Source organism: Dreissena polymorpha, chromosome 3, assembly GCF_020536995.1.
Source record: "Dreissena polymorpha isolate Duluth1 chromosome 3, UMN_Dpol_1.0, whole genome shotgun sequence".
NCBI lineage: Eukaryota > Metazoa > Mollusca > Bivalvia > Myida > Dreissenidae > Dreissena > Dreissena polymorpha.
Genome location: NC_068357.1, coordinates 144,413,572 through 144,437,398, shown reverse-complemented (window position 1 = coordinate 144,437,398; position 23,827 = coordinate 144,413,572). Strand labels below are relative to the sequence as shown.

The following is a 23,827-nucleotide window of genomic DNA, read 5'->3' as shown; positions in this document are numbered from 1 at the left end:
TTTTGTTTCAGCTTTTTAAAATGGGATTTGTTTATTAACTGGCTCTCGTCATCATTATTATTAATATATATCTATTGTTCATAGAATTGATAATGTTTTTTCAGCTAATATATGCGGTAATACTTTATCATATTTGTTGGTTATGGGAACTGTTTCATTCCTTTCGCAATTCTTTATACCTCTCAGCGCAAGTTATTTTATACAGTATAGAGCTTTGCAATGGCATGATTGAAGGTCTAAAGTAAATGATTACAAGTGGGATATACTCTAAAATTGAAATTTGGCAAATACATGCAGAACATGTACATGTTTTGTGTTGTCATTTGTTGACATTTTTATGGGGAATTTGTCCACCATTTTCTTGCTGATTACACAAAATGTTACTTTTACTTAAGGTACAAAATAATACATTGTTCTTGTGAATCTAGAGGTTTTTTGTTTCTATGAATTGCAACCTTATAACGTTTTGAGTTAATATCAACATATTAAATGTTTAATAGGTGATTTTTTAAATTAAATGTATGCTCATTTGTCATTGTGCATGTATAAAGATAATCCCATCATAGGTTTTTGGATATACATTATAAATGTTCATAACTTCAGATATAAATGGTTATTGTTGGTAAATTTCCCAAATACATTTTTGAACTGTTGATTAATATGGTAGATATAGCCAAAAAATGTATAATATTTGGTGTGATTTAACCTGAACCCTTCCCAGAGACAGTGCAGTTGGATATTACTTAAGTGCATATGCAACAAAAACTCTTGTGTACTCTATGTCCTTCCCTTAAGTGTCAAGTAATATACTGTCAAAAATAATGTTTTTTCCTTGTGAATGAGTTTTTTGATAATCTGTTTAATACTAATTATAGAATAATAATAACAACTATTTAAATATTATATATATATTTAAGCGTAAAAATTCGGTGTTCTGTGATAAACCTCTTAACATTCTTTGGCCATCTTTATAAAAAGTAAAATTACGGTTAGATTATTTGTTAATTAGACCCTTGTTAACAGTTTGACAGTAGTATAAACTTGTGTATTTTACCATAGTCACTGTGTTTGCTTATTAGTGTTGCATTCTGTTGAGTGAAGAAAAAAGATAGCCTTGAGAAAACTGCAACATTAAGCATTATTTTCTTTTTTTTTCTTTGTCCAAGATAAAATGTCACAGGAAGAAACTAGATATCTGAATTAAATGGTTGAAACTTCAGGCAAAAGACATAAGAATCAGGTCTGTAAAAACTAAAATTGATAACTACATGACTCTGTCAGATAATAGGTTCTTAGCTCATTTCTTTATCTCTGAATTTCTGTTTTGTAGAATTATATAAGTCCTATACCTTGAACAATTGTGGTGTAATATATTTGGTAGTTATGTGTGTTTTCTGCGTCTATTGACTGTTGAGAATCTGTTATGACCGTGCTAATTAATAAACACACTTATGCCACTAGTAAGTTACACATTTCAATGTCTGTATCTGATTTCAGTTCATCTGAAAATGATTTAGTTTCGTTGTTTGTGTGTGAAGAGATTTTTGGACAGACTGGCTAGTTAATTGTAATTTTGGAGCTAAACTTAAGTCTTAACATGACGAAAATTTGTAAAATAATGTGGTTAAACCATGCATCAAATCACAATGTTTTCTTTTCAGATGTATTGTACATAATATATATACATCATAACTATGGCATATATTTTAACTATAATGAAATGCCTTGAAGGAGAAAAAGTAATCCCCAGATTTGAAAAGTAAAAAACAAGTTAACAACAATCAAAAATCTGCTTTAGACCCAGTTGTTTAAATGTATTGTATTATAGAGTAAATAGGTGTATAGTGAAGCTAACAGTAAGGCCGATGTCCCTATAGGATAACACAATTAGTATAATGCCATTTGATATCTCAGTTTGCAACAGAAATGAAAAAAAAAGCTTTCTGGAACATGGCATCTTTTGCAGATAGAAAAAAAAAGCCATTTTAACATCGTAAAAGAAGCATAGAAAGTTTTCAGTATGTATGCTGAATGGCCATTTATAAGTATAAGGTTGGATTGGTGTATGCAGGATTATAATTATTGTTTTGTTTAGTTAAAAAGAAGACCTTTCAAACTTTAATTAAAAAAAAAGAATATGAAATGTTATGTAACTTTTTTCTCTTGAGTAATATGTTGTGGATTTAGACCCTTCACATGTTAAATGAACGCAAAAGATTTTTTTTTTCTTGTGATGCATATTGCAAATTTTTGTTTATCATATTCTGTAGTGTAACTGATCCACGAAGATCATGCTTTCATTGGAAAGAGACTGTTGAATATTGATGTTCTGTATTTCAGTCATCCAATGAAAGCTTGGCAGACGAGAGTAGTGAAGATGCCCATTCAAGGGCAGACTCTAAAACAGACTCAAGAACTGATCTGCAAGAAAATAATGAACACATATCTGCTAGTCCACACCGATCTAGACATAGTGTGTCCTCTGAGAATGAGGCTGACATGGTACGGATGCCATTTAGTGGTTCACCACCTACAACGCCAAAGTCTCCACATCAGAAAGTGCATAAGTTTCTGTACAAGACATTTAATGTGCCGAACAAGTGTAACATCTGTACGTCTCTGTTGGTTGGTGTTCATAGACAAGGCATAACCTGTGATGGTAAGATATGCTGTTTGTAACATTTTTGTAAATGTGAAAAAGAAACATTATTTCATTTTAAGCTCCTTTCTTTTAACAAAAAGGCAAGCTTTTCTACTCGCCGGGCATCATCTTTTGAGCAAGGATAAAGTTTTTTGGTAGGCTAGTAGTCTTCAGAATATCCTAAGGAATTTCGTTCAAACGTAAAATTTTTACTCTCCATATTGAAAGGATCCCCTTAGCCATGTCTATAGCTCAAATTTGAAATTTGTAGGCGCCATTTTATGCTTTTTTGAAATTTTCATTTACACTTTATAGGAAGGTTCAAGTTTTTCGTAATCTGTGTTCTCAGGAATGGCTTGAACCAACTACTTTATTTTGTTTGCATATGGGGGGGCATTGATTTAAAGTCAACAGTCAAAAGGTCCTGGGTTTTATCCTGATCCTGGGGGCACTCGCAGGGTGGTCTTTAAAGACACCCAAGTACTGTTTCTACCCAGGATAACAACTCAAGCATGCCTTTATAAGCTGTAGAATGTTGGTCTTATCAATCTGGAATAAATTGGTTACAACTACTTTCATCCATCAAGCGAACATGTTATGCTTGATATTTGTTTCACCTGTAACTTAATTATTCCCAATTTATGAAGGTTTTTGTTAAATTGTTAGTGAACTAACATCATTACATATATGTTTGCTTTTTATTAATCGTTCTTTAAAGCTGGTCAAATTTTCAATGCATTGTTGAAAATGATGTTATTAATAATTTAGACAGACCTGTAAAGTGTTAGTGCAGGCACGTGTATTTAATATATGTAATGCAAAAAACGTTCTTTGTTTACTTTGTCTTAAGTTAATATATGGGTTGACATGGTTGTAAGACCTGATATGTTTAACTGTGAAGTAGACTTGCTTAAAAATATCTTTTTATACCCCCACAAACGAAGTTTAGGGGGGTATATAGGAGTGAACTTGTCTGTCGGTCGGTCTGTCTGTTGGTCCGTATTAAGTGTCCGCTCTCTAGTTCAAGTAGTTTTCATCCAATCTTCACCAAACTTGGTCAGAAGTTGTATCTACATGGTGTCTTGGCCAAGTTCGAACATGGGCCTTGCCGGGTCAAAAACTAGGTCACGGGGTCACTTAGTGCGTTTTAAACAATCAGCATGTTGTCCGCTCTCTAATTCAAGTAGTTTTCATCCGATCTTCACCAAACTTGGTCAGAAGTTGTATCTAGATGATCTTAAGGCCACGTTCAAACATGGGCCTTGCCGGTTCAAAAACTAGGTCACGGGGTCACTTAGTGCGTTTTAAACATTCAGCATGTTGTCCGCTCTCTAATTCAAGTAGTTTTCATCCGATCTTTACCAAACTTGGTCAGAAGTTGTATCTAGATGATCTTAAGGCCAAGTTCGAACATGGGCCTTGCTGGCTCAAAAACTAGTTCACGGGGTCACTTAGTGCGTTGTTTTACATTCAGCATGGTGTCCTTTCTCTTATTCAAGTAGTTTTCATCTGATCTTCACCAAACTTGGTCAGAAGTTTTATCTAGATGATCTGAAGGCCAAGTTTAAACTTGGGCCATGCCAGATCAAAAACTAGGTCACAGGGTCACTAAGTACATTTTACACATTGAGCATGGTGTCCGCTCTCTATTTCAAGTAAATTAAATCCGATCTTCACCACACTTGGTCAGAAGTTGTAACTAGATGATGTGTAGGTCAAGTTCGAACATGGGCCATGCCGGGTCAAAAAGTAGGTCACGGAGTCACTTAGTGTGTTTTAAACCTCACCATGTTGTCCGCTCTCTAATTCAAGTAGTTTTTATCCAATCATCACCAAAATTGGTCAGAAGTTGTATCTTGATAATGTCTAGGGCAAGTTTGAATATGGGTCATGCCGGGTCAAAAACAAGGTCACGGGGTCACTTAGTGCGTTTCTAACTTCACAATGTTGTCCGCTCTCTAATTCAAGTAGTTTTCATCCAATCTTCACCAATTTTGGTCAGAAGTTGTATCTAGATGATGTCTAGGTCATGTATGAATATGGGTCATGCCGGGTCAAAAACTAGGTCACGGGGTATCTTAGTGCGTTTTTAAACCTCACCATGTTGTACACTCTCTAATTCAAGTAGTTTTCATCCAATCCTCACCAAACTTGGTCACAAGTATTATCTAAATGATCTCTAGGACAAGTTTGAACATGGGCCATTCCGGGCCTAAAACTAGGTCACGGGGTCACTTAGTGCGTTTTTTAACATTCAGCATGGTGTCCGCTCTCTAATTCAAGTAGTTTACATCTGATCTTCACCAAACTTGGTCAGAAGTTTTATGGAGATGATCTTAAGGCCAAGTTAGAACATGGGCCTTTCTGGGTCAAAAACTAGGTCAAGGGGTCACTTAGTGCGTTTTAAAAATTGAGCATGGTGTCCGCTGTTTTTTGTGAAGACCACATGCAAAATATTGTGTCAATGCGGCATGTGGGGGTATTCGTCACGTCTGTGACAAAGCTCTTGTTCTCATTGCTACATCTAGGCATGAACAATCTGTGTAGATTCAATTCTTATATAGGAAAGCCAACTTATTGTCTCAAGAAAAATTAATGCACTGACATCACTGTAAGGCAGATATGCTTCCAGTCTTGCAGTCTATTCAAGGTTATTTGGACTTAGTTCCTTATACATTTGTATGATCCCTCGTTCATTTTTCAGCGTGTGGCTACATTTGCCACGTCCACTGTAGTGATAAAGCCCCACCAGTCTGTCCCATACCCCAAGATCAAAGTAAGTGTAGTACTATTTTTATGCCCCCGGATCGAATGATCTGGGTATATTGTTTTTGGCCTGTTTGTCTGTCATTCTGTTTGTCTGTCATTCTGTCCCAAAACTTTAACCTTGGTTAAAGTTTTGGTTCAAGTTTTGCAATAACTTTTGCAATATTGAAGATACCAACTTGATATTTGGCATGCATGTGTATCTCATGGAGCTGCACATTTTGAGTGGTGAAAGGTCAAGGTCATCCTTCAAGGTCAAAGGTTTAAAAAAACAAATCCAAGGGAAGTAATAAGCTTTAAAAGGAAGGTAATTTTTAAATCTGCCAAAGGATATATTGAAATTTTATTTCACAGCGGCGCAATAGGGGGCATTGTGTTTCTGACAAACACATCTCTTGTTCCACTTATGTTAAAGTTAGAGGCATTTTGGGAAATGCATGTGTGTACCGTAAAAACCCAGTCATAAGTCTACCCGCTCATAAGTCGGGGGGTAAAAAATGATACGAAAATCAGAGATTTTGAATATGTCCAAGTCATAAGTCGAGTTAGAAATTGTCCGTCCACGAATTTCATAAACAGACGGGAAGTTTTTATTCTATACATAGATCATGACGTCATTATAGCCCTGTGCGACGTAGACATAGCGGACACGTGTATTATGTACTTTGTGTAGTATAATCAATACGATATATATTTAGGAAATCGAAAATAATAGATAAAAATATAGACAAGCAAATCATTATGAACCACATAAAAACAAAATCAACAACATAGGAAACCAAGACGTATATACATGTACATCTTAATTTACACAACAACGACATACGAAACACAAAACTTGCATTCAGCAGCAGTATTATTATTTGATTATTATTATAGTATTATTATTATTTGATTGCTCCGCAAATTCTATCACGAGTATTTTAAACGCATTGTCATACGCATGGCGTTTGCGTTTTCCAGGCATTTTCACAAATCAAATGTGTTAGTCAAATTAATAAATTATTATAAAGTTTGCACTGATTTGTCCACGCTAGTATTAATCCACAAACTTATAATCCGATGACACACTAGCTGTGATCACTGTAATCAAATCTTTGCACTTTTTATCTATCAAAACAATTGATTACTTCCTCGGTAAAACACGTTTTTATTACAATGATTGACAAAACCAATAGACCGCTAACTCCACCTTTGTTCTACATAACAGTTTAAAAGGCGGAGCTATGCACGTGCTCAAACATAATTGGACGATTACCAGTGAATAACAAACTCGCGATTGGTTAAACATGTCGCTTCACAAATTAAAGGAATCTTATTTTATCGGCGAGAAGGGTGATGCTTTATGGCTTCTTGACAGGAAGCGGCTTTCCTTTAATGACGTCAAACTGTCAATTCACACAGGTCAGTTATTAAAAAACACCTGCTTACATGAAAACTTTGGATTAAATTATGAAAATAAAAACAATGGAAATGTTGCAAACTGTGGTTATATTAATTGGTAAGTATCACTTAAAAGACGACATTTCATGTGTCGTAAATCAACGAGTTTTTTATGTCCCCCACTATAGTAGTGGGGGACATATTGTTTTTGCCCTGTCTGTCTGTTGGTCTGTTGGTCTGTTTGCGCCAACTTTAACATTTTGCAATAACTTTTGCTATATTGAAGATAGCAACTTCATATTTGGCATGCATGTGTATCTCATGAAGCTGCACATTTTGAGTGGTGAAAGGTCAAGGTCAAGGTCATCCTTCAAGGTCAGAGGTCAAATATATGTGGCCAAAATCGCTCATTTTATGAATACTTTTGCAATATTGAAGATAGCAACTTGATATTTGGCATGCATGTGTATCTCATGGAGCTGCACATTTTGAGTGGTGAAAGGTCAAGGTCAAGGTCATCCTTCAAGGTCAGAGGTCAAATATATGTGGCCCAAATTGCTTATTTTATAAATACTTTTGCAATATTGAAGATAGCAACTTGATATTTGGCATGCATGTGCATCTCATGGAGCTGCACATTTTGAGTGGTGAAAGGTCAAGGTCAAGGTCATCCTTCAAGGTCAGAGGTCAAATATATGTGGCCCAAATCGCTTATTTTATGAATACTTTTGCAATATTGAAGATAGTAACTTGATATTTGGCATGCATGTGTATCTCATGGAGCTGCAAATTTTGAGTGGTGAAAGGTCAAGGTCATCCTTCACAAGGTCAAGGTCATCCTACAAGGTCAAACATCGTATAGGGGGACATTGTGTTTCACAAACACATCTTGTTTAATACAACAACAACAACAATTGCCGCGGGGATCAATCTTCGTCGAATTTCATTAAAAAAAATTCGTGGTCGACCCCATAAGTCGATACTGTATTTTTAATCAAATTTTGGAGGTAAAAAAACCCGACTTATGACTGGGTTTTTACAGTACAATGTGTGTTTGTACGCTCAGACACCTTTTGCTTTTATGGAATTTTTTGTTTAAAATAAGTCTCTTCTTAACGCAAACTGTAGGCAAAAGTGTAGCCCTGATTAACCTCTGCAGACTGCACATGCTAATATGAGGCAACTGTAAACACATGCATTAACCCATTTATGCCTAGTGTCTAGAAAAAAGGCCTTGGCAAACAGTGTAGACCCAGATGAGACGCTGCATGATGTGGCGTCTCATCAGGGTCTGGGCTGTTTGCTTAAAGGAATTTCTGTAAGAAATATTCTAAATATAGAAGTTAATATACTAGACATCCCTAATTTTGGAAATAAATTGATCCTATTTAGAAGGATGGGAGAGTCCACAAGGCATAAATGGGTAAGTTAGATAAGTTCTCAGAGCGAGGATCAACTATTTTATGTATTCAATTTACCACAGTTTAGTTGTCAGTAACAACGTGTAAGGTTTGTTAAAAGTTCATGCTTTTTATGTTTGATCAATACCAGATGTTTAACATAAGATAGCTAGTTGATCACTAAAATAAATCTTTATTTTCTTGTTATTTTGTTTCACAAATGTACACAAAAAAACCTAGGCTACTGAGGGTATGTTTTAATATATTTTCTGGTGTATAAGATAATTTATTTTAACTCAGATTTGTCCATGTTCATCTTTCAGTCAAGCGGCCTATGGGAATTGATGTGAACAAAGGAATTGGGACGGCTTACGAAGGATACGTCCGGGTATGTTGTTGTGATACAGTTGGTTTTGCTTTATTTTACTGCTTACAAGAATATTAATGTTTGTAATGTTTTTGGACACTATGAATTTGAGCCAATTATTTTTTGAGGACTATACATGCAGATCATTTCACTAAGATAGTATGACTTACTATGAGTGGTAACAAATGGGATAACAACAATTGAAATGATGTGCATTATATTGTGTTAAGAATTCTTTTCTTCAGATACCCTGCCTTACAGTATAAATGATTGTACCCGTTTTTCTGTAGGTACCTCGGTTAGGCGGTATCAAGAAGGGATGGGCCCGTCTATTTGTTGTAGTCTGTGATTTCAAACTGTTCCTGTTTGACATTCCCCCTGATCGGGGAACACCTAGTCATGTTGTTCAACAGGTGCTGGACATGAGGTGAGATTATAGGGGCTGGACGTGTCTGTATATAGAGTCTCTCGTTGTTCTTCTCTTTTAACCCTTCACCACTTAGATATGTATTTTCACGCATTTGTAGACCCTTAGAAAGTTGTATTTTATTTAAGACTTTTCTTACTAGATTCAAGTTTTTAAGGCTTCATTTCCAACCCTTAGATAATCGTGAGCAGCAAACGGCATAAAACCTGAACAGACTGTGAGTTACTTGCAGGATGTTCTGGTTTTATGGTGGTTGCAAAAGCCATTTTCACTTTGCCTTTTATGGGGGAAAGGAATAAGTCTAAGATAAGATTCCTAGTCATGTTCTGCAATAGGTGCTTTTCATCCAGTTTATGTTATATGGGCTTGGAACTGAATTCTTTGAAACATGATCTGAAATCGTGTTTATCTTTTTGTGTTAGTGAGGAGAATTTTTTTAAATGTAAGTAACAATCAATTTCAATTTGTCGATATTTAAATTGTGGGAGAATGAAATGCTGCTACTTTTTTTGAGCTATATATATTGAAATGTAACAAGATAATACATTAAAAGATGGTTCAACATGTTTAATGTGACAAAGTGTTGTTAAATTCTACTAAAACCTAATTTACAATAAAACAGTATTGATTATTTTGTGCTTTTTCAGAGATGAGGAGTTTTCAGTGAGCCAGGTTTTGCCGTCAGATGTCATACATGCAAACAAAAAAGACATACCATGTATATTTAGGGTATGTATGTTACAAAAAAACTCCCATAGCAGACACCCAAAACACACTTTACTAATGTGTTTGAATGTCATTTTCAAATCGAAAATTCATGATGTTAATGAATAAAGAATGTTGATTTGTTGCTTAATGGGTCTGAACAATTACAGAATTTGTTTTTCAACATTTGTTAGTTTCTGTCATATTTAAATAAATTGAGCAAATAAAATTTTTTGTTGGATGGCAACTGCTTATATTTTTTGCTCATTAATATCACATAATAACTAGGGTAAGAAACTATGTTAAGCTTATAATATTTTGTACCCACAAGTCATTTCCAGTCTGTTGTTGCCAGGTAACTACTTCAGAACTTAATCCACCTGGTAGTAAGCATTCTGTGTTAATGTTGGCGGAGAATGAGACAGAGAGGCAACGATGGGTCGGAGCCCTTAATGAACTGCAAAAACTTCTACGCAGAAATAAATTGCCCTTTAAATTTGTAAGTATTCATAATTTTTAGGATAATTATTTTGCATCATACTATTAAGAGATACTTTCAGATCTTGAAGGCACTGTAGTGAGTTTCAAAATCGTGAGGAATATGATATCTCCATGGGTAAAAATAGTTCGAAAAAAGTGATAATCATCCGAATCATTAAAAATTAAAATCATGCAAGTGAGCTCAAATTTGAAATTGGGCGATATTTTTTTGAGGGGGGGGGGGGGGGGGGGATTTGCGATGTTCAAGTTACTTAATGTACATGACCTCAAAAAATATTATAGTCAAACTTCTAGAACAGTAATGAAAAGTTTAGTAATATATTCGTTCTGTAATGCAATATGTGTCTAGTCATAATTTTACAATCTTGTCCATTTTAATTCCAGTCTTTAGTACATGTACAGGCTTTTTCAGCCCTATGCCACGGGTCCGAAATTCGGCCCCACTCCCAATGCAAATCTGGTTGTTTTTATCCCAATTGAAATTTTTTTTCCGAATTCCAAAAAAAAACAACAAAAAAAAACATTTTTTTTTTTTTTGTAACCTTAAAATATATAAGTTAACCTGATCCGGTGTAGAAATAGAAAAAAAGTATTGCATAATTAAATTATCTGTTGCCTTGAATTTGTTTTAAAAACTGTAAAAAATGTTCATGATTATTTAAGACTTTCCTTATTTTCCTCAAAATCCGGCGCTTCGCGCGATTTTTTACAACTCAAAAAAAGGCCAGGCCTTTTCCCCAAATTCAGGTTAAAAAACCTGCACTGATCACACATGTTCATAATATTTTGTAAAATTTTAATAATAAGTTAACAAAATAGTCGTTATTAAGCAGTTAACGGCTTCTTTGAAATATAAGAAACACTATGTACATGCGATAATTTTTCCCAATTGAGCCAATTTTGCGATTTTCCCAAAATTGGGGTTTTCACGACGTGAAATTCCCAAAATTCCAGTGTGGCATTTTCCCAAAATGGAGCGGAAAAAGCCTGATGTACTGTGCATGTAGTATTCAAGAATTTAATCTTGTGTACATATAGTTAATTTTCAGTAAAACTTCAGGGACAAAATATAATGGCAAAAAATTGTTTCACAACCTATCTACGCAGAAATATTTAGCAGGGGTAAGGATGGGGAAACAAACATTTTATTATTGAGGCTTAAGCAGCTTGTTAGCTCGCCTGTCACGAAGTGACATGGTGAGTTTATTTGACCGTGTGATGTCCGGCATCCGTATGTGTGTGCGTGCGTGCGTGCGTGCGTCCGTCCATCAACAATTTGTTTGTGTAGACAGTAGAGGTCACAGTTTTCATCCAATCTTTATGAAATTTGGTCAGAATGTTTATCTTGATGAAATCTGGGTTGGGATTGTATTTGGGTCATCTGGAGTCAAAAACTAGGTCACATAATAGGTCAAAAACTAGGTCACATAATAGGTCAAATAATAGAAAAACCTTGTGTAGACAATAGAGGTCGCAGTTTTCATCCAATCTTTATGAAATTTGGTCAGAATGTTTATCTTGATGAAATCTGGGTTGGGATTGTATTTGGGTCATCTGGGGTCAAAAACTAAGTTACTAGGTCAAAAGCTACGTCAAATAATAGAAAAACCTTGTGTAGACAGTAGACGTCACAGTTTTCATCCAATCTTTATGAAATTTGGACAGAATGTTTATCTTGATGAAATCTGGTTTTGGATTGTATTTGGGTCATCTGGGGTCAAAAACTAGGTCACTAGGTCAAAAACTAGGTCAAATAATAGAAAAACCTTGTGTAGACAGTAGAGGTCACAGTTTTCATCCAATCTTTATGAAATTTGGTCAGAATGTTTATCTTGATAAAATCTGGGTTGGGATTGTATTTTGGTCATCAGGAGTCAAAAACTAGTTCACTAGGTCAAAAACTAGGTCAAATAATAGAAAAACCTTGTGTAGACAATAGAGGTCACAGTTTTCATCCAATCTTTATAAAATTTGATCAGAATGTTTATCTTGATGAAATTTGGGTTGGGATTGTATTTGGGTCACCTGGGGTCAAAAACTAGGTCACTAGGTCAAATAATAGAAAAACCTTGTGTAAACAATAGAGGTCACAGTTTTCATCTAATCTTTATGAAATTTGGTCAGAATGTTTATCTTGATGAAATCTGGGTTGGGATTGTATTTGGTTAGTCAGGTGAGCGCTTCAGGGCCATCATGGCCTTGTTGTTTTTTATTCCCCCCGGTAGGGTCTGTCGGTCCGAAAACTCTCACATTGGCTATAACTTTTGCAATATTAAAGATAGCAACTTGATATTTGGCATGCATATGTATCTCATGGAGCTGCACATTTTGAGTGGTGAAAGGTCAAGGTCTTCCTTCAAGGTCAAAGGTCAAAAAACAAATCCAATGAAAGTAACAAGCTGTAAAGGGAGATAATTTCTATTTTATATCATTTGGCAGGTACAGATAATTTTTGCAAGGTTAGTAATATTTTTTAAATGGATATATTCAAAAACAAAAATAAATAAATCAAAGCGGCGCAGTAGGAGGCATTGTGTTTCTGACAAACACATCTCTTGTTTTATTTACATTAGTGGAGTTTTCAGGCATAAGTTGGATGCGTGATCATCATAGCCACATGCTGTGTTTCACTGCGCATGCTGCTGAAAAATGATTAACTCAATATCTGTGTTACTTGCAATGTTAAATGGAAAAGGACTGTTAACTGTTGCAGATATTTCAAGCCCAGGAGGTGTATGACAACTCTCTGTCTCTGGTCAAGGGAACGTACTCTGCAGCTGTCTTAGGTAAGGGACACAACTGCCAGGGCAACAGATAAGATTTTGGGTCAATTAGTTTTCACTGCAAGCTTTTTGCAACAATTAGTTTTTTCCCTCAAAACTATTTGTCAATTATTTTTTTTACAATTTGATCAAAACGTACATATATTTCTGGATCAGATTAGCACGTCATTTTTGGATATTGATAATTCTCAGCAATTCTTATTCCAATTAAGTAATTATAAATTCACAGTGGCAATGGTTGTTTGTAAATATTAGTACTAATTGTATATTGACAAATGGATAATGATGAGTCATTTAATTTCAATCAGTTTCAACACTCCTGCCTTTCAATCTCAGATCATACTCACATTGCCAAATCCTCTCCATCAATGACAAGCCAGTGGAGATCACGATGGTGTCAGTTAATTTGAGACACAGAATCGCAGCGGTGTTTTGAGCCGAATATTTCAGAATCTGTCACCACCTGCGCTATTAAATGTGATAGTATACTCTTTACAATGTCTTTTCCCGATTTGGGTCTCGTACCAAATTGTAAAATATTGGGCGCGCATGCTGTTTATGAAAGTTTCCTAACCCAACAGCGTTGAACAGAGAACCTTTTCCCGAACTTATTTCGGCTGAAGTAACTTTTTATATTTACACCGGCCTATAGGAACTAACTGAAAATATTACGGCCGCACTAAAGGTTGCAATACACTTATTATAATTAAAAGCGGTACGGCGGAAAAGGGAACAACTAAAACGACGAAGAATCAATTTCAATTTCAATTTGTTTTTCATTTTCATAATCGTTTTCTGTACGATTGATTTTTAATTTCAATTCGTTTTCTGTCAAATATAAATCGTAAAAACGATAAAACGAACCTTATCTGTTGCCCTGAACTGCTGTATATAATATTGTACTGGACAAAGAAGATTAGTGCTTTGAAGTTACTATTCAGGTGAATTTTGCTGAGTTTAAACTTCCATTGTATTGGGAATGTCACATTGAATTGTGAAGAGTTTGTAGTCAAATCTATGTGTTATATGCATTAAATATGTTACAGATATGTTTAAGTATTTTCTATTTAAGTAATTTTATCTTTTTTCGTAATTAAATAATAAAATAATTAAAAGAATAGTTACCTAATCATTAAACAAAGATTGTTGATAACAAACTAGATTTCACAAAATCAGTTGAATATGATATGTAAACAGATACGAATAGATTGGCATGCACATCAGTTAATTAATCAAAATTAATGTAATCATACATATGTAGAATCAAGTCGATTGCTGCTTGGTACAGAAGAGGGGGCATACATAGCTGAACTTGCAAAAGATGGTAAGATGTTTATGTTGTATGAAGAACAAAATTACACATTCATTTAATAATCTGAATATCAATACAAACATGTCAGTTGAATGGATTTGTACTGGACATATTAATTTAGATTGTAATGATTTATTGTCATTTAAATGCTAGGTTTTGTTTAAAAAAAAGGAAGATGCTGGAGAACATCAATAATACATTGACATTCCAGTGTTTATATGTTTTCTACATGGGTTTAACAACCTGTTACCTTGCAGTGCTATAACCATAGATACATTTACACTCCAGTGTTAATATATATATTTTCTTCCTGGGTTTAATAGTCCTGTTACCTTGCAATGTGTTTACCATAGATACATTGACACTCAAGTGTGAATATATATTTTCTACTTGTGTTTAACTGTCCTGTTACCTTGCAGTGCTAATACGTATTGGGGATAAGAGCGAGAAGAAGCCAGTGTTTCAAGTGGAGTTGGTGCCAGAGGAAAAACTAATCATCCTCAATAGTGGTATGTCAGTGCCTTTAAGGTCGTGTATTTTCATGTTACCAGGGGGGGTCGGAGAAGGGTTGATTTCTCCTCTTTTTATGGATTTCTGACCTTTGGCTACTGGGATAGTTTAATGTTTTATTTACCATATATACTCTATATAAGAGTGAAGTGCTGTAAGGGAGGTGTTTCCTTCCCTGAGGTCTTTTGAAAGCAACACCCCTGGTGGTTTCTTTGTTTCTGATTTCTGTGAATTTAATGAAAACAATTACTGTTTTGAAAATAAAGAAAATAACTGGATTTGAACTGGTGATATAGCTAGAATAATATAATAAATTGGAAAATGTAATATAACAATCATTGAGAAAGCCAGATGTCATTTAAAATTTATTTTTACTTCCACTATTTACAGGATTTGTTTAAGTACGAATTTTGTATAAAAAGTTAATAAGTTTCAATATTTTGTTGATACTTCTTGTAGTATTTACTACAGTAAAGGTTCAGTTAATTTTTAAAGTATTTTATCTGAACCGAAGTTGTCATGGCGTAGTGGATAAGCAGGAGGTCATGGGTTCCATCCCCATTTTGTGGGAGCATTCTTTTGATCTCCCCCAAAGACACTAAGTACTGGTTCAACCCATCTACCTAGGAAACTGATTTAAGAGCCTTTCAGTAAGCTTTGTTTGGCTTTCAATGCAATCAAGTTAAAATGAATAGCTTTAAAATAGACATTTTATATTATCCCGTGTATACATTCAAGGCAAACAGCGGCATATCAAGCTCCTGCACACGTCGGCCCTGGAAGGCTACGAGGTGGACACGGTGAAAATCCAGGAAACCAAAGGCTGCCAGTTATTCTGCACAAACACTGGACACTCGGAAGCCACTGCCACATTTCTGTGTGTTGCTATGAAACGGACAGTGATAGCATTTGAACTAATAAAAAATCGACAGAAATATCGCAAACAGCGGGAGATGACCGTTCCGGGCCAGATTACGTTCCTGGCCCTGTGGGAGGAGAAGCTCTGCGTGGGCTATGCCTCAAGTTTCTGCTTGTACAACGTGCTGGGGGACGGGGGCCCGAACATGCTAGTCAGCCAGGAGGACAGTCAGCTCAAATTTCTGTCACAGAGCAGCGTTGAGTCCATGCTGGCCGTGGAGCTGTCTGACAGAGAGTACCTTCTTGCATTTAATGGTAGGTTGTCTACTTGACGGCAATGAAGCCATTTATTTAATAGCCCGGACAATGAAGTTTAATAGTGTTCTGTACTTATCCTGTTTTTTGGTCGGTCGTTTGGTTTGATACTTGGGCATATTTTTTGCTTGACTATTACATATGAAATATATATAGTGGAGTTATCTACTCACCCTGGCGTTGGCATTAGCGTGAGCATGCAAATGTTAATGTTTGCGTACCACCCCATATATTTCCTATGTCCCTTGACATGTTGCTTTCATATTTTGCATACTTCTCTAACAACATGACCCCAAGCTATAAACAAGAGCAGACAACTGTATCAAGCATTTTGTAAGAATTATGGCCCTTTTTATGCCCCCTTTTCTTTGACGGATAGGGATCAGACTGTCCGTCTGTCTTGTCTGTCCGTCTTTCCGTCACACTTTAGGTTTCGAAAAATGCTCATAACTTCTATGTCCCTTGAGATATAACCTTCATATTTGGTATGCATGTGTATATGGACAAGGCCTTTCCATAGGCACACATTTTTTTACCCCTGTGACCTTGACTTTGAACTTAGGGTCCGCGTTTAGGTTTCGAAATCTGCATTTAGGTTTCAAAAAAAAATCTCATAACTTCTATGTTCCTTGAGATATAACCTTCATATTTGGTATGCATGTTTATATGGACAAGGCCTTTCCATAGGCACACAAATTTTTACCCCTTGACCTTGAACTAACGGGTCCGCGTTTAGGTTTCGAAATCTGCGTTTAGGTTTCGAAAAATGCTCATAACTTCTATGTCCCTTGAGATATAACCTTCATATTTGGTATGCATGTGTATATGGACAAGGCCTTTGCATACGCACACAAATTTTATCCCTGTGACCTTGACCTTGAACTTAGGGTCCGCGTTTAGGTTTCGAAATTTGCGTTTCGGTTTCAGAAAATGCTCATAACTTCTATGTCCCTTGAGATATAACCTTCATATTTGTTATGCATGTATATATGGACAAGGCCTTTCCATACTCACACAAATTTTGACCTCTGACACCTTGACCTTGAACTTGGGGTCCGCGTTTAGGTTTCGAAATCTGTGATTAGGTTTCGAAAAAAGCTCATAACTTCTATTAAGCGTTTATAGGGGTCATAAGTCATCCTATGGTGACAGCTCTTTTTCCACTTAGAAATGCATATTACTGATAACTCTATGTTTAAGTTTGCGTACCACCTCAAATATTTTCAATGTCCCTTGACATATTGCTTTTATATTTTGCATACTTCTTTACCAACATGACCCAAACATATAAACAAGAGCAGACAACTGTATCAAGCATTTTGTTGGAATTATGGCCCTTTTTTTGTCTTTGTAACTTTGAATATTATGATAAATTTTGTGTTTAGATCCACTTTACTTCTAAAGTATCAAGGCTTTTGCTTCCAAACTTCAAATACTTTCTTACTATCATGATGTTACTGTACCTTGCAAGTTGAATTTGACCTTGACCTTTGAATGACCTTGAAACTCAGGGTCAAATGAATAAATCTCATGAAGCTGCACATTTTGAGTGGTGGAAGTTCAAGGTCAAGGTCATCCTTCAAGGTCAAAGGTCAAAAAAATAATAATTCAAAGCGGTGTCCTCATGAAGCTACACATTTTGAGTGGTGGAAGTTCAGGGTCAAGGTCATCCTTCAAGGTCAATGTGTATTTTTTTTTTTTTAATTTCAAAGCGGCGCAATAGGGGGCATTGTGTTTCTGATGAACACATCTCTTGTTTTTTCTTTTTTTTGAAAGATCATCTATTAAATGACCACACACCCACATTATACCCCCCATCTCCATGATGGCTTACGTTATACTGTCAAGCACTTGAATAGTCGATCGCGCTGTCCTCTGACAGCTCTTGTTTATTTTACTTGATTGTGCATGTGTACTTTGTGTTTCAAACATTTTTTTGTGTATCCAAACTGTAATTACAGAAAAAAAAATTCTATGTAGAAGTTCAAGTCATTAATGATTTGATTAAAATTTTGCTTTGTGAAAATTGTTATCGATGATTTTTAGCTCATCTATTTTTTGAAAAAAATTATGAGCTATTGTCATCACCTTGGCGTTGGCGTCGGCGTCTGGTTAAGTTTTGTGTTTAGGTCCACTTTTCTCAGAAAGTATCAATGCTATTGCATTAAAACTTGGTACACTTACTTACTATCATGAGGGGACTGGGCAGGCAAAGTTAGATAACTCTGGCGTGCATTTTGACAGAATTATGTGCCCTTTTTATACTTAGAAAATTGAAAATTTTGGTTAAGTTTTGTGTTTAGGTCCATTTTATTCCTTAAGTATCAAAGCTATTGCTGTCATACTTGCAACACTTACTAACTATCATAAGGGGACTGTGCGGGCAAAGTTATGTAACTCTGACTGGCATTTTGACAGAATTATGTGCCCTTTTTATACTTAGAAAATTGAAAATTTGGTTAAGTTTTGTGTTTAGGTCCACTTTATTCCTACAGTATCAAAGCTATTGCTTTCATACTTGCAACACTTATTAACTATCATAAGGGGACTGTGCAGGCAAAGTTATGTAACTCTGACTGGCATTTGGACGGAATTATGGGCCCTTTATACTTAGAAAATTGAAAATTTGGTTAAGTTTTGTGTTTTGGTCCACTTTACCCCTAAAGTATCATAGATATTGCTTTCATACTTGGAACACTCGCAAACTATCATAAGGGTACAGTAAAATGACAAGTTGCATAACTCTGGTTGTCATTTTTACGGAATTATGGCCCTTTTCTGACTTAGTAACTTTGAATATATGGTTGAATTTTCTGTTTCGATCCACTTTACTTCTAAAGTATCGAGGCTATTGCTTTCAAACTTCAAATACTTTCATGCTATCATGAGGTTACTGTACCTGGCAAGTTGAATTTTACCTTGACCTTTGAATGACCTTGACTCTCAAGGTCAAATTATTAAATTTTGCTAAAATTGCCATAACTTCTTTATTTACGATGAGATTTGATTGATACTTTGACAAAACTACTCTTACCTGACATACCACAATAGACTCCACCCAAACTATCCCCCGTTGCAAAAGATGGTAAGATGTTTATGTTGTATGAAGAACAAAATTACACATTCATTTAATAATCTGAATATCAATACAAACATGTCAGTTGAATGGATTTGTACTGGACATATTAATTTAGATTGTAATGATTTATTGTCATTTAAATGCTAGGTTTTGTTTAAGAAAAAGGAAGATGCTGGAGAACATCAATAATACATTGACATTCCAGTGTTTATATGTTTTCTACATGGGTTTAACAACCTGTTACCTTAAATTTTTTTTTGCATTTTTCTTTTGCATTTTTGGAAGATAATGTAATAAATGTCCACACCCCCACACTAAACACCCCTCTTCACTCCACCCCTCCCTCCTTTGTGATTGAAATTGAGAGTCCCTTTACCTTTAAAAAGAAAATAGATGAGCGGTCTGCACCCGCAAATCGGTGCTCTTGTTATTTAAGATGTTACAAATACCAATAAATTCTTATTAAGTTTTGTATTTCACTTACAGCTCAATACCTGGAAGTGTTATGGGCTTGAGACTTGTATGCTGGCTTCTATTTAACTCTTGTCTATTTCAGTATGTGCTGTATACGTAGATAGCTATGGTAGGAAATGTCGTCCCTATGAAATCTTGTGGCCCGCCCAGCCTACAGCTATCAGTAAGTTACACTTCCTTGTTGTGCACTTGTATTCACGTATACAAAATATTATGGTTGAAATGAAATCAGTTCCTCCATCAATAGTTGAACTGTAGCTTAGAAAAAATATTGTCCAAGATCACATGAACTATATTTTGAAGTTTAATTATTTTGTTTACTATAAAATAATATGCATTCAAGCACAATGTACTTTTGTATGTAATATGACGTAGGGATACATGTAGAGGTAGCAAAACTATGGTATGTATTAATTTAAGAAATCTGCCTTAATTAACTATAAAGTGCATTGTAAAAAAAAAATAAGTTTAAATTAAATTTCTAGAGGACATGTTGCAATCAACAACTCTCCAGTCCGCACAGGCTAATCAGGGACAACACTTTCCGCTTTTATGGTATTTTCAGTTTCAAGGAAGTCCCTGCTTACTGAAAATCAAGATTAGGAGGAAAATGTCGTCCTTGATTAGTCTGTGCAGACTGCACAGGCTAATATGGAATGACACTTTAAGCACATGCATTAAGCCCAGTTTTCTCAGAACAAGGCTCATTTAACTAAAACTCTGAGCAAACCCACTTCCATATTTACCTGTACATGGCTACTAGGCTTCTGCTAATTTTGATCAAAGATGTTTGGGACATATTTTGTTGACTTGAAACTATAGATTGTGTGATGTGTTTTAGGCTACTGTAACCCTTACCTCATCTGCTATACAGAGAATAGTGTGTTTGTCTATGATGTTTACAAGGCTGAGTGGGTACAGACCCTGTGTCTTAAAAAGGTATGTTGGTGATTTTTGTTTCACTTTTAATTTTACAGCCTTTGCGTTTTTGATCGGGGAAAATAAATCAATTATTGAGTTTATTGGAAAAGTTTGGCATATTTTTGGGGAAATTTTGGTCAGATTTTGGGGGGAATAAGTTAACTTTTTGCTATTGGGTAATGGTGTGTAAGAGGCTGTAATTTTTGACAAAAAAGCACTGTATGTTTACTATAAGATGTGTGGTCAGTGTGTTATGTGTTCTGGAGAATACTAGTATGCATGTATACTGCACATGTTTGCTGTTTAGAGCAAGTTGTTTATACAGTGATTATGCAGGCTTTTTCTCATCATTTTTATGCCCCCGAAGGAGGGCATATAGAGATCGGACCGTCCGCCCGTCTGTCCTTCCGTCTGTCTGTATTTCTGTCACACTTTTCATTTAGGTTTCGCATTTAGGTTTCGAAAAATGCTCATAACTTCTATGTTGCTTCAGATAGCAACTTCATGTTTAGCATGCATGTGTATCTCATGGAGCCGTACATTTTGAGTGATGAAAGGTCAAGGCCATTCTTCAAGGTCAAAGGTCAAATATATGGCTTCAAAGCAGCGCAGAAGGGGCATTGTGTTTCTGACAAACACATCTCTTGTTCAAATATGACCTTTACCAGCAAAATTTGGAATTTAAGCGTTTGATCTATAAATGTTGAACTGTTCGGGTTAAAAATTACATACAACACTAAATTCCAGACATAAACATATCAGTTACATGTATATTGCAACTTAAAAGCAAGATATTTCTAGATTAATATTCTCTCTTTAAAAACATGAATTGGGAATTATAGGAATTGATTTGGTGAAAAAGATACTTTTTGCCATTGGGAATATGGTCCAATCATAGCTATAAAAAAAAGCCAAGTAAAGTAAAGATTGTACTACAGGGTGTTATTTCTGCAATGCAGACGTAGTGATTCAATTAAATTATTATCCCCCCCCCATAGGGCGAGGGATATTGTTTTGGCGTTGTCTGTCCGTCCGGAGCCATATCTTGGAAGTACTTTGGCGGATTTCAATGAAACTTGGTATGAGTATGTATATGGATAAGAGGATGATGCACGCCAAATGGCATTGTACACCATCAGTTAAAAACAGAGTTATGGCCCTTTGTATCTTGAAAAAATGCTTTTTTGAGTGTCAAATGTAATACTTTTGTGTCCAGAAGCATATTGGCGGGGGATATCAATTCAACGAATTTGCTTGTTATTCTTATTTTTAAATTGTTCATTATTAAAAATATTAGTCAACCATTGCTGTGGCTGTAAAAAGGTACGAGTATTTACCCTACAGAGATCATGTGGTCCATGTGGTCTGGTATTCGCACAATTGTGAAATACCCCAGATACTTGTATAATCTATAAATAACTTGTTCATATAGTTAATTTATTTTGAAATTAAATATCAAATGTATTGGACAATGGTCTGCAAAGCTGGCTAGCAGATCACTTTAGTTAAAGTAATTCACTATGCTCTTGTTCTGGTTGTCACTTGAAGGCAGATGCAATTATTTATTTTATCTTGATTTTCAGACTAAACCATTGAACAGGGATGGCAGTCTGAACTTGATCAACAATCTCGATGTCCTCCAGTTGATACACTTCAAGAACTTAACCAAAGGTAAGAATTTGTCACAAACAAATGCACATGAAAATATCTTCTTTCTCCAGAAATAACTTGGGTAGTGCTAAAAAGATAATTTAGCTTTGCTCTGGGAAAGTGGAGCTTAATGCATGTGCATAAAGTGTTGTCCCGGATTAGCCTGTGTAGTCTACAGGATGACACTTTCCCTGTTTTTGAATTTTTTGTTTTAAGAAGATCTCTTCTTAACAGAAATCAAGTCCAGACTGAAAGTGAAGTCCCAAATTAGTTTGTGCGGACTGCACAGGCTTATCTGGGAAGCCATTTTACACACATGCATTAAGCCCCATTTTCCCAGAGCACAGCTTATATACTTTGTGAAATTAGTGAAGCTTGAAAAAATGCACCATGGCAAGCAAAAAACTAATATTTTGGTACGATTAACCTTTCATAATAATAAGCCCATGGCATTATTGGATTGTTTTGAAAATAAACAATAGAAATCGATCTAAAACAACCCCAATAAAACATTAATCATTACAAATGTAAACAATATAATATCATGAGACTCTTTGTTTGCTTTATTACATTGTGAAAATACAGGGAAGGTTTAATCAGGGGTGTAAAATTTTGATAAATTAAGTCGCCCTGCAGGTCCACCTGAGTACAAAATAAGGTCGCCCATACTGAATTTGTGGTTGCCCCGATTTTTATGTTCCCCACCACTATAGTGGGGAACATATTGTTTTTGCCCTGTCTGTTGGTTGGTTTGTTGGTTGGTTGGTTTGTGTGTATGTTTGTGCAAACTTTAACATTTGCAATAACTTTTGCAATATTGAAGATAGCAGCTTGATATTTGGCATGCATGTGTATCTCATGGAGCTGCCAATTGTGAGTGGTGAAAGGGCAAGGTCAAGGTTATCATTCAAGGTCAACGGTCAAATATATGTGGACATAGTGTTTCAAGAACACATCGCTTGTTGTTAATTAAATGAGTTCTGTATAATGATTCTTTGTTTTAAGCTATCAGTTGTTAAATTTACTATAATGCTGATCCATGGATCATGATCGTGATATAGCTTGCGATGTACTTAGATATACATGTAACATGTATAGCTCTCATTTGTTGAATACAATTTATTTAAAATACTCTATTGACTAATTTTATTAAATGAATAAAAGTATGTTAAATTATCAAAATTTATAGATACGCCAGGAAAAGGCCTGAATATAGTGAAATTACTTGTGTGATGTGAAGGAATCATGTCTGTGACACGTTTCTAGTTTGTTCTAGTTTTGTTAAATGAAATTTCAAGGTCAATATTACATCTTTAAAACATGATGGCGTTATTTTAACAAGGGTTTTAGCACAATATATATTTACTTCAGAAGAAGACAAGCTTCAGCTTACTGAGGTATTTAAAGGTAGAAGTGTGAATCGAAACAAGCGACGGTTTTCGTTTAAAACTCGGGAGGATGAAAGAAGTGCCAAAGGGTTAGTAGCCAATTTTTTCTATTTTTTCATTGCACCAGTCAACAAACTTCTTGAAATGTGATGGCTTATCCATGTTGTTTGTTTAAGTTGTAAAAAATAGCAATTACTTCATAAGTTAAAATGTTATGTGTAAAAAGGTAATGTGTGCAACTACAAAATGACAGTGTGTATAACGCAACACTTTTCACATTTGAAGTTTTCTTACAAATTGAAACATGTTCACACAATGTTAATTTACTGACTTTGGTGCATGTTAAC

At 35.3% G+C, this 23,827-nt stretch overlaps 1 protein-coding gene across 6 annotated transcripts in view; it reads left to right on the top strand.

Moving 5' to 3' along the window:
* The window catches only part of LOC127871816 (serine/threonine-protein kinase MRCK alpha-like), an 85,610-nt gene that overhangs the window by 39,342 nt on the left and 22,441 nt on the right, over positions 1–23,827 (top strand). For all 6 annotated transcript variants that reach the window (XM_052415022.1, XM_052415023.1, XM_052415021.1 and 3 more), the window contains 14 exons: positions 2,341–2,659; positions 5,346–5,417; positions 8,514–8,578; positions 8,848–8,984; positions 9,632–9,713; positions 10,045–10,188; positions 12,904–12,976; positions 14,235–14,297; positions 14,705–14,794; positions 15,534–15,968; positions 19,604–19,684; positions 20,363–20,460; positions 22,026–22,113; positions 23,464–23,569. In XM_052415022.1, the coding sequence (XP_052270982.1) occupies positions 2,341–2,659; positions 5,346–5,417; positions 8,514–8,578; positions 8,848–8,984; positions 9,632–9,713; positions 10,045–10,188; positions 12,904–12,976; positions 14,235–14,297; positions 14,705–14,794; positions 15,534–15,968; positions 19,604–19,684; positions 20,363–20,460; positions 22,026–22,113; positions 23,464–23,569 (1,853 nt within the window). The remainder of the gene's footprint in view (positions 1–2,340; positions 2,660–5,345; positions 5,418–8,513; positions 8,579–8,847; positions 8,985–9,631; positions 9,714–10,044; positions 10,189–12,903; positions 12,977–14,234; positions 14,298–14,704; positions 14,795–15,533; positions 15,969–19,603; positions 19,685–20,362; positions 20,461–22,025; positions 22,114–23,463; positions 23,570–23,827) is intronic.